Source organism: Gopherus evgoodei, chromosome 6 (genome assembly GCF_007399415.2).
Source record: "Gopherus evgoodei ecotype Sinaloan lineage chromosome 6, rGopEvg1_v1.p, whole genome shotgun sequence".
NCBI classification, from domain to species: domain Eukaryota; kingdom Metazoa; phylum Chordata; order Testudines; family Testudinidae; genus Gopherus; species Gopherus evgoodei.
The window spans coordinates 15,552,418-15,569,003 of NC_044327.1; the positions used below are offsets into that span (position 1 = coordinate 15,552,418).

At 42.6% G+C, this 16,586-nt stretch overlaps 1 protein-coding gene across 3 annotated transcripts in view; it reads left to right on the forward strand.

The window, feature by feature from the left end:
- The window catches only part of PTBP3 (polypyrimidine tract binding protein 3), a 111,774-nt gene that overhangs the window by 52,094 nt on the left and 43,094 nt on the right, over positions 1-16,586 (forward strand). For all 3 annotated transcript variants that reach the window (XM_030565648.1, XM_030565646.1, XM_030565647.1), the window contains 2 exons: positions 7,842-8,011; positions 9,637-9,783. In XM_030565648.1, coding sequence (XP_030421508.1) covers positions 7,842-8,011; positions 9,637-9,783 — 317 coding nt within the window. The remainder of the gene's footprint in view (positions 1-7,841; positions 8,012-9,636; positions 9,784-16,586) is intronic.

Sequence of the window (16,586 nt, forward strand, 5' to 3'; positions counted from 1 at the left end):
AATCAGTACAATATAAAAAGGAGATGTACATAACTATCTTCAGTGAAGTGAATTCTTGCAGCATGTTCACCTTTCACAGAAGGTATGCTTCAACAGCATGCATTTCACCTAGTAGCAGGGCCAGCTCCAGGCACCAGCTCAGCAAGCAGGTACTTGGGGCGGCCAAGGGGAAGGGGCGGCAAGTCAGGCTCTTCGGCAATTCGGTGGCGGGTCCCTCAGCCCCTCTCGGAGGGAAGGACATGCCGCCGAATTGCTGTAGAAGAAGAAGGCGGCGTGGTAGAGCTGCCACTGATCGCAGCTCTCTCCCTTTCCCCCCTCCCCCCCCCCCCCAGCCCCCTTTTTGCCGCTTGGGGCGGCAAAAACCCTGGAGCCATCCCTGCCTAGTTACAAGTAAAAAACTGCTTAACCCATTAGTGTGTACCAGACTTGTCCTGGCTTTGTCCTCTTCTTTCCCATATTTCGTTCTGAGCACTAAATTTGAAGTGCTGATGAGCCATGAAAGTACTCCCTAACTGTACTCTGTACAATGTTTTCATGAGTCTTTGCTTTGACGATTTTCCTGTTTTCTAATGCCAAAGCTGACTTCATCTAAAGTGGGACGCTTGATGTGGATAAACAGAACTGTGGGACAGGCATAATGCATTCAGTTAACATAACTTCCCAACACTTGTTATGCACATAATGTCTATTGATGTAGTGTATATTAAACCTAACATATATTGGATAACAGGCACCATTGGTCATAATATAGTTGACAAAGATACCATCTTGTTAATCCAATGAGGCTGCTTTTACATTTCCTGCAGGCCTGATTATCACTTCAGAACAAGTGTCTTTTTCTGGATGTTGCTCCCTTTGTAGGATGTACTGATTTCTGTCAGTAAGCAGGAAACTTTCATTTAAATAATCTTTTTAATCTTGTTTTTCATATATAGTTTTTAGTTATTTTCCTAAAAAAATGATTTATTCTTATTGGTTAGTAATCATTAAAATAATTTTGATAGGCAACTCTATGTAGCATTTACACGTAATTTGGTGGTGTTTCTGGTTGGAGGATATAAATTGTAACATACGCTTACATTTTTAATTTTTTACATTCTATTACATTAGAAAATAGTGAGTGACACATTTCTTATTTACGTAGATTAATTTTTCACTTGTCATGTATCAAGCTGCATTTGGACGGAAAGTGGAAATCAATTAAAAATTCACAAAATCAGCATTTTAAAAATGTTTATTAGTTAAATTAAGCTACCTTAAATGTGTTGGATTCATGAAGGAAAAAAGTTATCAAAATATGTTTTGCATTTAAGACACATTAAACAAAGGAAGTGTTACCTGTAGTTAGTGAACTGAACTGATTGTTTCTAGTCACTGTCCTTCAAGATGTTAGAACTAGTAGTTCTTAGAGTGCCTGTGCATGTCCATTCAACTTAAGTGTGTGCACTCACCACATGCACTAGTGCTGGAAGTTTTTCCCTCGGCAGTATCTGTAGGGGACTGGCTCCAGCACGCCCTGGAATGGCGTGCACATGCTGCGGTATATAGGGTGCCACTGTCCCCCCCCCCCCCCCCAGTTCCTTCTTGTCGCCAGTGACTGTGCTGTAACTGTTGCTGCTCATTCATACGAACTAGTTATCTCTTGTATTATAGTGTGTATAGTTTTCTGTTAGTGTTTATAAACTCCTTAGCTGTAGTTAGAGACTTCGTAGATCCTGAATGGGACTTTGCCTCAGGGCATGCCCCAGTCCCCAGGCTCTAAGCTCTGTGATCGCTGCAAGAGGCCCATGCCCGTTAATGATCCACACCGCAGTTGTCTGTGTTGCTTAGGTGAAGGGCACATTCGTGAAGTCCTTCAAGCCAAGGACTCAGAAGGAGCACAATATTCATTTAAGAACGCTCCTTATGGAGTCGCCCTTACCCTGGCACTGGAGCAACGCTCTGACTTGGCACCAAGCATCATGACCTTGGTACGCAGCGCCCCACTGGGACCGTCACTAGCCGGCACCGGTCCCCATCTCTGGCTCCGGTCAAGAAGCCCAAGAAGATAGTGCAAGGTCAGTTTCCAACCTCCTGCAAGGGAAGGGATAAGACTGGGTGTGAGCAAGGTCCCACACCAGGCAACTTCACCCACGTCAGGATTTTGGGCCCAAGCTCTGGTGGAGCGATGTAGCCCAACCCACTCCCTGCCAGCTACCCAGGATAGCAGCAGAGGCCTCCGTTAGCTCCGCGTGCCGTCAATGCCAGAAGTCCTGCAGGCAGTGCAGGAGATCATGTCCCTTCCGGTGCCGCCCACACCGGCTCCTGTGGTTCCTCAGTCATGGAGTAAACCTGTGTTTGGACCACTTTGGTCCCCCACCTCAGTGGCACCATTCCCCATCATGCGGGACGTCCTGTTAGCACTCTCCCTCCTGTAGCCACCATGCATCTGACCACGAAAGGCAGACACAGCGCAGCCCCATTCGGTCCCCAGACCTTGGGCATGGGTAGAGAGGCTTGATGCTCAACTTGCCAGCTATTGGGCACAGACCTTCAGAGGCATGCACCCCCTGGCAGAAGTACTGGTCCTGGCACCCGTTATCGCTCCAGGGACCTATCAAAGTATCCATGTTACCATTCCTCGGACTGTTGCTGATCCTCTAGGAGGGCATCACTGCATGTGGGCGCATCTCGGCACTGGGCCCATTCCAACGCCTGGTCTCGCTCCTCATCCCAGTATCACTCGTTAAGTGCAAGATGTAGATTGCCTACTCCAATCTGTTGCGAATCTGTCGAGCACCACCGGTCCCTAAGACCCCACTCCAGATTGGACTCCAGGCAGAGTGTCCAGAAGTGGACATTCTGCTCTCTCCTGGTCGCCTGGGAGCAACTGCTCAGTATCTAGCCCTGGTTCGGAGCAAGGTTCCCTGATGGCTGGACAAGCTCCAGTACCAGCGATACCGGCTACATTGTCATCACCAAAATCAGCCCCATGGCCTGAGGCACAGTGGCTGGTTCCGTGGTACCCATGGGGGTTCTCCCAGGCCGCCCGCTCAGTGTCCAGAGCCTCGGAGAGACCAATTGCCCCTCTCTCCCGCTGTCTTCCAGTGCATGAAGTCTCGGGCACGAGATTCCCCACAAGCCCAAGAGGGAGCAGGGGAACAAGCCACTGGGCCACCAAAGGTGGTGGAGGACCCTATGGCACCAGCATCTTCCTCGTCATTGCCAGGCGAGGCTATAATGGGGCCCCTTCCCATGGTTCCTCCTGATAACGTTAAAGCACACCAGGAACTACAGAAGAAAGTTGCTGCCAGCCTAGGTCTTCAGGCGGAGGAGCTAGACCTTGAACACTCTCTCTAATGTCCTCTGCTCCACAGCACCGGCCAGGGTGACTCTGCCCCCTTCATGATGGGGTCTCTAAGATTACTAATGCCCTGTGGAAACTCCCTCCTCCCTGCCACCCATCTCTGAGAGGGCTGAGCGCAAGTACTTTGTGCCATCCAAAGGCCACGACTAACAGTGCACCCACCTACTCCCAGTTCCCTGATGGCAGAAGTGGTTAACCACAGGGAGCAACATGGTCAACCTGGGGCTACCCCTAAGAGTAAAGTTCATTCGTTGAGTGTGGCAACCATCAAACCCTCCTGGGATGCTATGATTTTAACATGTGGCAAGCCGTGGCCAAGTTTGAGGGCACTCTTTCTGAAGCTTCTAGGAATGAGTTCCAGGCAATTATGGAGGAGGGCAAGACTGTGCCCAGGATAACAGTGCCGCTGGAGCCATGGCCTCGGCCACCGCCATGTACCGGGCGTGTTGCCTGCTCCTCTCTGGCTTGTCCTGGAAGGCTCAGCAGTCGATGTAAGACCTTCCCTTCGATGGGCAATCCTGTTTGTGGAACAGATTGGACAATAGGCTTCATGGCCTCAAGGACTCCTGCATAACCCTTAAAAGGCTGGGCCTGTATGTTCCCAGTCCTGTCCACAAGCAGTTGAAGCCGCAGCAACCTCAGAGCCAGAGGAGCCACCCTCACCAGGAGGCACCCCATAAGAAATCCAGAAGCTACAAGCGACATCCTAGCCAACAGCCTCAACAGGCCTTTCAGTCGAGCTCGATCCACAATAAGCAGGAGGGCAAGCTCTCACTTTGAGGGTTTGCTCAAGGGCGACCTACTGGACTGTTCCCAAATCCTCCATTCCCTATTTTGCCAACCGCCTTTCTCCTTTCCGCCCTGCATGGGCATCTATAACATCGGCCCGATGGGTCCTCAGTGCGGTGGCATAGGGTCATACCCTTCAGTTACTTTCTTCTACTCCTTCTAACTATCCCTCCCTGCCCCTCTCCAGGGACCCTTCTCATGGAAGTTTCCTCGCTCAGGAGGTAGAAGGTTTACTGCAGCTAGGTACGGTGGAGGTCGTTTCTCCAGAGTCCGAGAGCAGGGGGTTCTATTCCAGCTACTTTTTAATCCCAAAGGCCAAGGGCGATCTGCGACCTATCCTGGACCTGCAAGACTTGAAGTGTTTTTCTGCCTTTGTGGTATCATGTGCACTTCTTATATGGGGCATAGTCCTGACCCCCTTGGTCTCTGTGGAACCGTCAACATCTTTCCTCTGCTCCTTATTCAGCTGCATCAAGATATAGACTAAAGTTGCCTCCTCTTAAAGAATTTTCTAGTGATGCTCAGCCATCCCATTCAGAGCACCTTCGGAGTGATGAGTGAGAAAGATGGCCTTGTGGAAGAATTTGTGGACTTAACCTATTCTACTGATGTTGACAATGATATGGACAGTGAAAGCTGTGACTCCATTTTAATCTACCATCAACTATTTCAGGGCCTTCCAGGACCACCTTAAAAGAGTGGTGGACACTTTAGATTCCCCGAGAGGTCATGCGGGAGAAGTCTAATAAATGACAGTTCAGACACCTATATCCCAGATTCATTAAGCCATGCCTGTTGAGGGCATTCTTGAGCCTGTCATGTATATTGGCAAATTGCAGGTACTGAGTAACCCCCTTCCCAACCCCAAGAGGTTGAGTACTTTTTTTACCCACCTGGTCTTTGGATCTTTTGATTGTGACTGCAACTCGCGAAATCTAAGATGCCTGGACTCCCTAAATCTACACCCATACATAAAGAGCTGAAGACAATAGATCTTCTATGAAGGAAAGTTTACTCCTCTGCCAGTTTGCAGGTTCATATTGCCATCCATCAATCCTTGTTGGTTTGCAATGGGACAAGCTTCTGCAGAGACCGAAAATGAATTTAAGATAGTGGCTACAGATGGCCAGTTGGTGGTGGAGGCCATTCTGAGGATCTGTACACCAAAGTGGAGAGAACAGCATTCTCTGAAGAATTTCTACCAGTAAGTTCAGACTGTATTTGGTTGATAAACTTACCTGTCTTAAAGAAGCCAAAGATGTAAACTTGCATATGTCATGTAACGATAAGCTGCCCAGTGGACTGAGGCAAACTCTGTTAGGTTTTTGGATGAACTTACATGTGAGAAATCAGTGGTTCATTGAGAACTTTTTTTGAGGTATATGGAGTCCAATACTGCCCCTTTACATTGTATGGATTGAGCAGAGGTGAGAATGCTTTGCCTCAGTTGATCCTGAGGTCATACTATATTTTTCCATACAACAGTATTTAGATTTTTAAAGGGCCATGATTCATACATTTCCACTACTTAGAACTATTCCCTGCCTGGGACTTGATTGTTGTACTCTTATCTTTAATGGACCCTTTGTTTGAACCCATGATTATGTTCACTATATCACCCCTTTGTTAAAATAGCATTTTTGGTAGCTATTCCCTTGCTCACAGGGTCAGTGAAATTCAGACTTTGATGGCAAGCCTTCTGTACTATGTTTTTCATAGGGACAGGGTTTTATTCAAGCCATATCCAAAATGGTTACCAAAAATGGTTTTGTATTTTCATATGAATCAATTTATATACTTGTTGTTTTTTCCACCCCTACAGCTTTTAAATCTCCTGTGGAGGCTAAACTCCACACTCTAGACTTTCTTAAGGCTATGTCCTTTTATCTTGCTACAGCAAAGATATTTAACCTATCATCCAAACTTTGTGGCTTTGGATAAGTCTAAAGAGCAGGCTGTTTCCTCAGAGTCTAAATGAGTTAAACTACATTAAGATTTCTTGCTCATTAAATAACTGTCTTTCCCCCTCAAGTTAGGGTACGTTCTACTAGGACTCTAACATTTGTAGCTTGCTTTTGCGGGAAATCCCTGTTTCTGAGTTCCATAGTATGGCCATTTGAAGTTCAGTTCTTATATTTACCAATCACTACTCTATTGTGTCAGTTTCTAGATCAGAATCCCAGTTTGGAAGGACTGTCCTACAGTAGTTATTTAGATAGGATTCCTATCACCCACCTTCTTGAGAGGTAATTGCTAGTTATACACCTACAATAGGATCCCTCTGGATGACTCCGCAGAGTCTACTTACTTCACAATAACAAGTTTTTCAAGATGCGTTGTTCATGTGGATCCTATGACTCTCCTTCTTTATTCATTGATATGGAGTTCTGACCTGGATTTCTGTATTGGTAAAAGAACTGAATGGTGTCTGCTTCGCCGTTAATAGCCTTGATGGGGAGGAGGGCGCAGAAGTGTGCAAGGTGCATACACAGCTCCAATAGGTACTGGTGGCTAAAATATTTCAGACTTGTGCACACCTGCAGTGGGATCGTTGTGGACAAAACGTCTTGAACTCCAGTTAACCTTACTGAATTGCATTGAAATATTTTTGGAGCACATTGTACTAAATACTAAAGTTATGTATTACTGTGGGCTGTGATTGTATGTAACCTCTCTGGGGGGGAATATATGATGTGAACCCTGGGAAATGTTATCAGCTTCAGAGGAGCTGTATTGAACAGTGTGCCAAACAAGAATGAACTTGGGGCAGCCTGTGTCAGGTGATTTGCCTAGAGGATCTCTGCTTAAGAGAGGGGACAGCTGGGAACCAAAAGTGTAAAAGTAGGTGCCCTTGGTAGACCATGGAAAGGAATATAGGTACAGTTGCCTTCAACTGTGACAGTGACAATATGGGAAAAAGGTTTTGTAGTTATAGCTTCTTCCTTCAGATTACAATGTGGTAGAATCTGATTCCTTATTATGCAGCAGGGTATAATTATAAGCACAAAAAAATGCACTTTGCCAGCTATTCACAACAGACATCCTGAAGTTTCTGATAAGAGCTTTCTAACGTGTGTCACTTAGATGGAAACTGCCAACTTACAAATCACTCTTCTGAAATTTTATCTACTTCTAACACAAGATTAGAGAACAAAATCTTTCTTATTTATAGATGCATTTGGCCACACTTTCTGTATAGTCAGTTTCCTGTTGTTTTTAACCAAGAATATGGGTGAGAATTTGTTTGTATTCGTACCCACAGTTTAACTAGTTGCTTTAGTCACACTAGACCGTCCCTACCATAATGATTTTACAATCAAGGAATATAAGCAACAGAAAAGAAGTGATGGAGAAGAATAGAACACAGTAAATTTTTTATCAGCTATCTCCAACTGCCTTTCAATGTATGATTAGTTGGTTAACTTCTTGTACATGACATGGTACACATCGACCTTGAAGAGGGACTTGGAGGAGAGGATCATGGCCTGGTGGCTCTAAAACCACACAAGTTTGCAGAGGAAATCATGAGCAGATGTTGTATTTTGTAAGTTCTTTTGGTGTTTTTAATTGAGTAGATTATAGATTGAGTCTCTTTCTAATATTGATAACTACTGATGATCACCTTTAACACTAGTAAAGGAAACCATCTGACTACTTTTTCAGAATTATGCATTTTGTAGTAATTGTTCTTTCTCTAATATTCTAGCTAATGGGAATGACAACAAGAAATTTAAAGGAGACAGATCTCCCTGCTCCCCTTCTCGTGTCCTTCATCTTCGTAAAATTCCAAATGATGTCACTGAAGCAGAGGTCATTTCATTAGGTCTCCCTTTTGGCAAAGTAACCAATCTCTTGATGTTAAAAGGAAAAAGCCAGGTATGTAGTTATTTGCATAAATAAAATACACGAGAATGCTATTTATATACAAGTTTACCTCTTAGATATTGCAATTTGGCTGAAATATTGTAGATCCAATTATTATTTTATAGATTATTCAAGACTTTAGCACATCAGTTGTAAAACATTTTTAAATGATGCAATGGTATTGATCATAAAATCTGTGTAAATGCCCAACATAATATGCCATTCTTTATATTATTGGAAGAGATGAAATAGAATAATCTTATTACTTAATATTCAGCATGCTGAGTAAAGCTTTTTGTCTGTCTTGTACAAGAGTACTCAGGCTGACAACTGTTCTCAGACATCCTGCTGAGGATAGAGAACTATGGTTGCCTACATTTTATTTTTTTATTTAAAGAAAAACCTAGTTCTTTTTTGCTTAACTAAGTAAACATAAGCTTTACCCTGAATAAACAGTGAAATTTTTTTTTTTTTTAAATAAAGCCCAGTGTGTTAGGCATTTGTTTTGGTGTTGTCATTTGACGCTAACCAGCTTCCTGTTTCTGCACCATCGTCCTGCTTAACTGAGTACATACTCCTCTACCTACCCCAATATAACGCGACCCAGTATAACACAGATTCGGATATAATGCGATAGAACAGTGCTGGGGGGGGGGAGGGGTGCGCGCAGCTGCGCACTCCAGTGGATCAAAGCAAGTTCTGTATAACATGGTTTCACCTATAATGCGGTAAGATATTTTTTTTGGCTCCCAAGGACAACGTTCTGTCGGGGTAGAAATGTATATTCTCATGTTTGGATAATTGGATAGTTGGGGATGGCACTGGGTTCCAAGAGTGTATCAAACTCATTTCCAGAATGCTGTAGTCACTAAAGTTCAATATAAGTATCCCTGCTTCATGTTTGTGCTTGCAAGACAGTGGGAATAGAGATGTCCCCAACCATCAGTGTATTACTCTCTTGGTTGATGTGATGCATTCATTTTATGTCACAACCACCATGATGTGGAGCCTACAGATTTACTAAGTGGGTAAAGTAAGACTGTTTGTTTGTTTTTTCAACATACTTGATTTTACAAAGTTTAATATTATATAGAACATAACAAATTCTTGCAAAATAGTGATAAAATAAGGTACTTGTAGACTCCCAAAAGGCACGAGGACAGGTCCTTACCAAGTTCTGTGGTAGGTATGATGACATTAGCATAGTGAACACTGAGCATTATGTTTAAAAACAAACAAACAAAAACATCCTAAATGTGAAATGGGTAGCAATTCTGAATTTGGGACCTAAAAAGTGATAGTGGAAATTTTAAGTCTTCCATTGTGTGTTGAGAGCATTCCATACGTGATATTTTTAGTGCCGCTATGGAAACCTGATCTGGTTGTGGGCTCTTACTGTAATACAAATTTTTTAAAAGGTTTTAAGGTTAACTCTAAAGTAATTGCAAGTCTCAAAAGTATTTTGAAACATATAAATCATAAATAGTATTTGGTTTTTAAGTATTAAGTAAATCACATCTGTACTTTTAGTTCACATGAATTTTTCAGATGAGGTAAATTTGGTGGATAAATGATTTCTTCAGTTTGTTATGCAAACAAAAAAACATTGAAAATTGCAATATTTCTGTTGATGTTAGGCTTTCTTGGAAATGGCTTCCGAAGAAGCTGCTGTTACTATGGTGAACTACTACACTCCTGTTACACCTCACCTCCGCAGTCAGCCTGTTTATATTCAGTATTCCAATCACAGAGAACTCAAAACTGACAATCTGCCTAATCAGGCTGTAAGTATAATACTTCCGTTTTAAAAAATGAATACAATTGTACATTCATGAACATTGACAGAAAGCAGTTCATTAATTTAATGTAAAATGGTAGTCAGCTTTGATAGGATATTGCTCCATCCAATCATAAATTAGAATGTAAGCTCTCTTAGGCAGGGACTTGTCATCTTCCATGTCTGTACATTGCTATTGCACATTAAAAGCTCATTATATACAAAAAGGCAATTACAGGCCAGTGAGCTTAATTTCAAGACCAGGCAAACTGGGTGAAACTGTAGTAAAGAACAACATTTTCAGACACACAGATAAAATATGTTTGAAGAGTCAACACAGCTTTTGTAAAAGGAAATCATGCCTCACAAATTATTACTTTTTGATTCAGTCATAGAATTGTATGTGGACAAGATACTCGTGGGGGGATTCTCTGCCAAACATTTAAATTCTGCACCAGTGTTTTTAAAATTCTGCAAATCTTGTGTTAAAATAATTCAATATAATCACACCAGTTTCAATTGTTTTGGTAAGTTGTTTAAACTACAAAACAGAAAAAAGTCCCCAACTATTCACCATTTCCTAAACACATGAAAGTTAAATTACGAATACTTGGTAACTAATACCCTGGATTCCAGTTATAATCCTGGATTTTCATTTAAATTACATTATAGAATACCGAACAGCAAAAAAAGGTGGAATTTCACACATGAAAGTCATACAGTTTTGCTAATTGTTGTCCTAGATCTGGGTGGGTACTTTGAGAAGTGCTTGGTTCTGATTGTCCTGATGTTTTATTGACTGCTTGGTAATTGTTTTATTTGCCCACAAAGACTTTTTTTTTAAATGAGTAAGTAAAAATCTAACCCCATAGTTCCACTTTAGCACAAGAAAAAAGTGAGAAAGCACATAGATCTTCTTAGCTGATTCCCTTACTGTCATTTATAATGCTTTACATCACTCCAGCAATGTAGGGGCCTTCAAACTTTACAGATTTAATGTTCCTGGGGTAATTGACTGAGAATGGGAACCAGCTAACTAGTAGACTCATAGACTCTAGGACTGGAAGGGACCTCGAGAGGTCATCGAGTCCAGTCCCCTGCCCTCATGGCAGGACCAAATACTATCTAGACCACCCCTAATAGACATTTATCTAACCTACTCTTAAATATCTCCAGAAATGGAGATTCCACAACTTCCCTAGGCAATCTATTCCAGTGTTTAACTACCCTGACAGTTAGGAACTTTTTCCTAATGTCCAACCTAAATCTCCCTTGCTGCAGTTTAAGCCCGTTGCTTCTTGTTCTATCATTGGAGGCTAGGGTGAACAAGTTTTCTCCCTCCTCCTGATGACACCCTTTTAGATACCTGAAAACTGCTATCATGTCCCCTCTCAGTCTTCTCTTTTCCAAACTAAACAAACCCAGTTCCTTCAGCCTTCCTTCATAGGTCGTGTTCTCAAGACCTTTAATCATTCTTGTTGCTCTTCTCTGGACCCTCTCCAATTTCTCCACATCTTTCTTGAAATGCAGTGCCCAGAACTGGACACAATACTCCCAGTTGAGGCCTAACCAGCGCAGAGTAAAGCGGAAGAATGACTTCTCGTGTCTTGTTTACAACACACCTGTTAATGCATCCCAGAATCACGTTTGCTTTTTTTGCAACAGTATCACACTGTTGACTCATATTAAGCTTGTGGTCTACTATGACCCCTAGATCTCTTTCTGCCATACTTCTTCCTAGACAGTCTCTTCCCATTCTGTGTGTGTGAAACTGATTGTTCCTTCCTAGGTGGAGCACTTTGCATTTATCTTTATTGAACTTCATCCTGTTTACCTCAGACCATTTCTCCAATTTGTCCAGATCGTTTTGAATTTTGACCCTGTCCTCCAAAGCAGTTGCAATCCCTCCGAGTTTGGTATCGTCCGCAAACTTAATAAGCGTACTTTCTATGCCAACATCTAAATCGTTGATGAAGATATTGAACAGAACCGGTCCCAAAACAGACCCCTTCGGAACCCCACTTGTTATACATAATTGTTATATATAATTGGGAGCCATTAACAACTACTCTCTGAGTACGGTTATCCAGCCAGTTATGCACCCACCTTATAGTAGCCCCATCTAAATTGTACTTTCCTAGTTTATCTATAAGAATATCATGCGAGACCGTATCAAATGCCTTACTAAAGTCTAGGTATATCACATCCACCGCTTCTCCCTTATCCACAAGGCTCGTTATCCTATCAAAGAACAGTATCAGATTAGTTTGACACGATTTGTTCTTTACAAATCCATGCTGGCTATTCCCTATCAACTTACCACCTTCCAAGTGTTTGCAGATAATTTCTTTGATTACCTGCTCCATTATCTTCCCTGGCACAGAAGTTAAACTAACTGGTCTGTAGTTTCCTGGGTTGTTTTTATTTACCTTTTTATAGATGGGCACTATATTTGCCTTTTTCCAGTCTTCTGGAATCTCCCCCATCTCCCATGAATTCCCAAAGATAATAACTAGAGGCTCAGATACCTCTTCTATTAACTCCTTGAGTATTCTAGGATGCATTTCATCAGGCCCTGGTGACCTGCATGCATCTAACTTTTCTAAGTGATTTTTTACTTGCTCTTTTTTTATTTTATCTTCTAAACCTACCCTCTTCCCGTAAGCATTCACTATACTAGACATTCCTTCAGACTTCTCAGTGAAGACCAAAACAAAGAAGTCATTAAGCATCTCTGCCATTTCCAAGTCTCCCGTTACTGTTTCCCCCTCCTCATTGAGCAGTGGGCCTACCCTGTCCTTGGTCTTCCTCTTGCTTCTAATGTATTGATAAAAAGTCTTCTTGTTTCCCTTTATTCCCATAGCTAGTTTGAGTTCATTTTGTGCCTTTGCTTGTCTAATCTTGCCTCTGCATTCCTGTGTTATTTGCCTATATTCATCCTTTGTAATCTGACCTAGTTTCCATTTTTTATATGACGCCTTTTTATTTTGTAGGTCACGCAAGATCTCGTGGTTAAGCCAAGGTGGTCTTTTGCCACATTTTCTATCTTTCCTAACCATCGGAATAACTTGCTTTTGGGCCCTTAATAGTGTCCCTTTGAAAAACTGCCAACTTTCTTCAGTTGTTTTTCCCCTCAGTCTTAATTCCCATGGGACCTTGCCTATCAGCTCTCTGAGCTTACCAAAATATGCCTTCCTGAAATCCATTGTCTCTATTCTGCTGCACTCCCTTCTACCCTTCCTTAGAATTGCAAATTCTATGATTTCATGATCACTTTCACCCAAGCTTCCTTCTGCTTTCAAATTCTCAACAAGTTCCTCCCTATTTGTTAAAATCAAGTCTAGAACAGTTTCCCCCCAGTAGCTTTTTCAACTTTCTGAAATAAAAAGTTGTCTGCAATGCAGTCCAGGAACTTATTAGATAGTCTGTGCCCCGTGGTGTTATTTTCCCAACATATATCTGGATAGTTGAAGTCCCCCATCACCACCAAATCTTGGGCTTTGGATGATTTTGTTAGTTGTTTGAAAAAAGCCTCATCCACCTCTTCCACCTGATTAGGTGGCCTGTAGTAGACTCCCAGCACAACATCACCCGTGTTTTTTACCCCTTTTAGCCTAACCCAGAGACTCTCCACACTTCCGTCTCTTATGTCCATCTCCACCTCAGTCCAAGTGTGTACATTTTTAATATATAAGGCAACACCTCCTCCCTTTTCCCCCTGTCTATCCTTCCTGAGCAAACTATACCCATCCACACCAACATTCCAGTCTTGTGTATTATCCCACCAAGTTTCAGTAATGCCAGTAATGTCATAGTTGTATTTATTTATTAGCACTTCCAGTTCTTCCTGCTTATTACCCATACTTCTTGCATTTGTATATAGGCATCTAAGATACTGGTTTGATCTTGCCTCCCAGCTTTGCCCTGACCCTTCTTTCTCTCTGCCATTATAGCCCGTGCTCCCTCCTGTTTCCAACCCATCTCCCAGGTCTTGTTCCCCACTTACCTGTGGGCTTTGCTCACCTGTCCCCGTCGAACCTAGTTTAAAGCCCTCCTTACTAGGTTAGCCAGTCTGTGCGCAAATAAGGCCTTTCCCCTCTTCGAAAGGTGAACGCCATCTGTTCCTAGCAGTCCTTCCTCGAATAGCATCCCGTGGTCGAGGAAGCCAAAGCCCTCCTGGCGACCTAGTAGTAGGATCATTAATAATGTTACTATGCAGACAAGCTACTACATTTCTGTCTCCAGAGAATGAGATCAATTAACCAGCAACATTAACAAAATGTGGGTGTTTTTTTAACAATCTATTTTCTTTAACTTAAAAACAATTAATTTTCAGTAACATGATATGAATATAATTACTGTATATACTCGTTCATTAGCCAGTTCATTTATAAGCCCACCCCCCCAAAATGGATAGGTAAAAATAGCCAAAACTGTATGACGCTTTCATAAGCCACCCTATATTTCAGGGGTTGGAAAACTTTGGCTTCCAGACCGTCAGGGTAAGCAGCTGGTGGCTCGGGACATTTCGTTTACTTCCAGCATCTGCAGCCATGGAGCCCCTCACCAACCTATGGCTGTGGTTCGCCGTTCCCAGCCAATATGCCCCTTCCCGCAGTTCCCATTGGCTGGCAACGGTAAACCGCAGCCACAGGGAGCTGAGGGGCTCCATGCCTGCAGATGCTCCAGGTAAACAAAATGACAATGTATTAATCAGGGATCGGCAACCTTTGGCACACGGCCCTCCAGGGTAAGCACCCTTACAGGCTGGGCCAGGATGTTTACCTGCCGCGTCTGCAGGTTTGGCCGATCATGGCTCCCTCTGGCCTCGGTTCGCCGCTCCAGGCCAATGGGGACAATGGGAAGTGGTGGCCAGCACATCCCTCGGCCCGTGCTGCTTCCCAGCATCCCCACTGGCCTGGAGTGGCTAACTGTGGCCACTGGGAGCCGCGATGGGCCGAACCTGTGGACGCGGCAGGTAAACAAACTGGCTCGGCCCACCAGGGTGCTTACCCTGATGAGCCGTATGCCAAAGGTTGCCAGTCTCGTATTAGATATTCAATTCAATGATTCCATAGAGTTTAAAATCATCAAATTTTGGTGTAGACCCATTTATAAGCCGACCTCCGCTCTTTGATGCGTCATTTTTTAACCAAAAATATTCGGCTTATGAACGAGTATATATAGTAAGTGTTTTTTCAGTTCTCAAGAAGTTAGACATTTTACTAGGCAGGTGGACTGCTACATTTCTACCTCAAGGAGAGAGCCTTCCTGCTGCATAACAAAAAGATCTTTCCTGCTCCACGACCCTCAAGCCACAATATGACACGAGAGGGACAGAGTTTTTCTCACTTGTTGGCCAGCCCGGCCCCCTGATGACAATCAACGTCTCCCCCACAGGCAAGCCCACCCAGTCCCCCTCCCCCAAACTGGAACAGCCTGGGCAGCCAGGAAGGACGCGTGTCCCTTGCCCCCAATTTCTTGTGTTTTTCTGCATGGAAGGCACAAAAATATGGAGGCCATATGAAGAATTCTGCTGTGTGTGCATTTCCTGATGTATCAATTGTTTCTGTAAGGAAGACATTCCCTTCTTCTATTGTCACACAAGCATGTACAACAGGATCATTGTGGACATTACTCCATTCATCAAGACTCAGCTTAACAATTTTACCCTCTAGATGTTTTCCACGCTGGTCGTCAATTTCTTTTTCAAACACTTTTTATCCAGCAATTTGCCTGGGACATCTGCTCTGTTGTGTGGACTGTATCCTGGTCTTAATGACTGAACCATGTTAATAAAGTGGGAGTTCTCAATCATACTGAAAGGAGAGTTTGTTGCATAAACAAACTGGGCATTTTTTTCATCAATTACCTCTTTTTGTAATCTGCTGGTTCTTTATCACAAATTTATCTATTTATCTGTTCTTACATTTATCTCCAGACTTCTTCTCCTTGTCCAGATCTATTCCACCCTCAACAATCTTCTGTTCATTGAACTTTTTGAAACTTTGCACTTTCATGGAGAAGTAAGGGATTGACTCTCTGTACACAAATTTGCAGAGGGATGATAGGTTTGAGGTCTGTTTGTTTGTTTTATTTAATTTTGTTGTTAACAAGCATGTTACCTCTGGTGACACGAATCCACAGTTTGAGAACTGCAAAACTAAGCATCTCTGATGGTATCTTATAAGATTAACCTAAGTAATCTATACACACGCCCGTGGAGCGCGATAAGAATGGGTCCCTAATCCGTGAACTATTGGAACTCATTTACAAAACTTTTTCTTAAACATTACATAACTCTGTTGTCATACAATAGAATTAGAATTTATAACCCCTATTCCATAATGAGAGATCTTTGAGCTATAATGTATCTTAATGAAAACTATCTTTAGATAGGTTTTTCCTCAAAAAGCGTTTTATCAAAAACATAATTTAAATAAAAACTGTTTGTTTTTTGTTTTTTGAAAAACCAAAACACTGTTATGTTTTGTTTTTATCCACCCTGATACAAAGCAATCATGGGATAAGAGCGAACATCCTCTCCTGGATCAGTAACTGTGTAAAAGATAGGAAACAGAACATAGGAATAAAATGGTCAGTGTTCACAATCAAGAGAGTTAAATAGCAGGGTCCCTCAAGTATCTGTACTGGGACCAGTGCTGGTCAACATATTCATAAATTATCTGGGAAAAGAGATATTCAGTGAGGTGGCAAAATTTCAGATGATGCAAAATTACTAATTAAGTCCAGAGCTGACTTTGAAAAGTTACAAAGGAATCTAATTAAACTGGATGACTGGCCAACAAA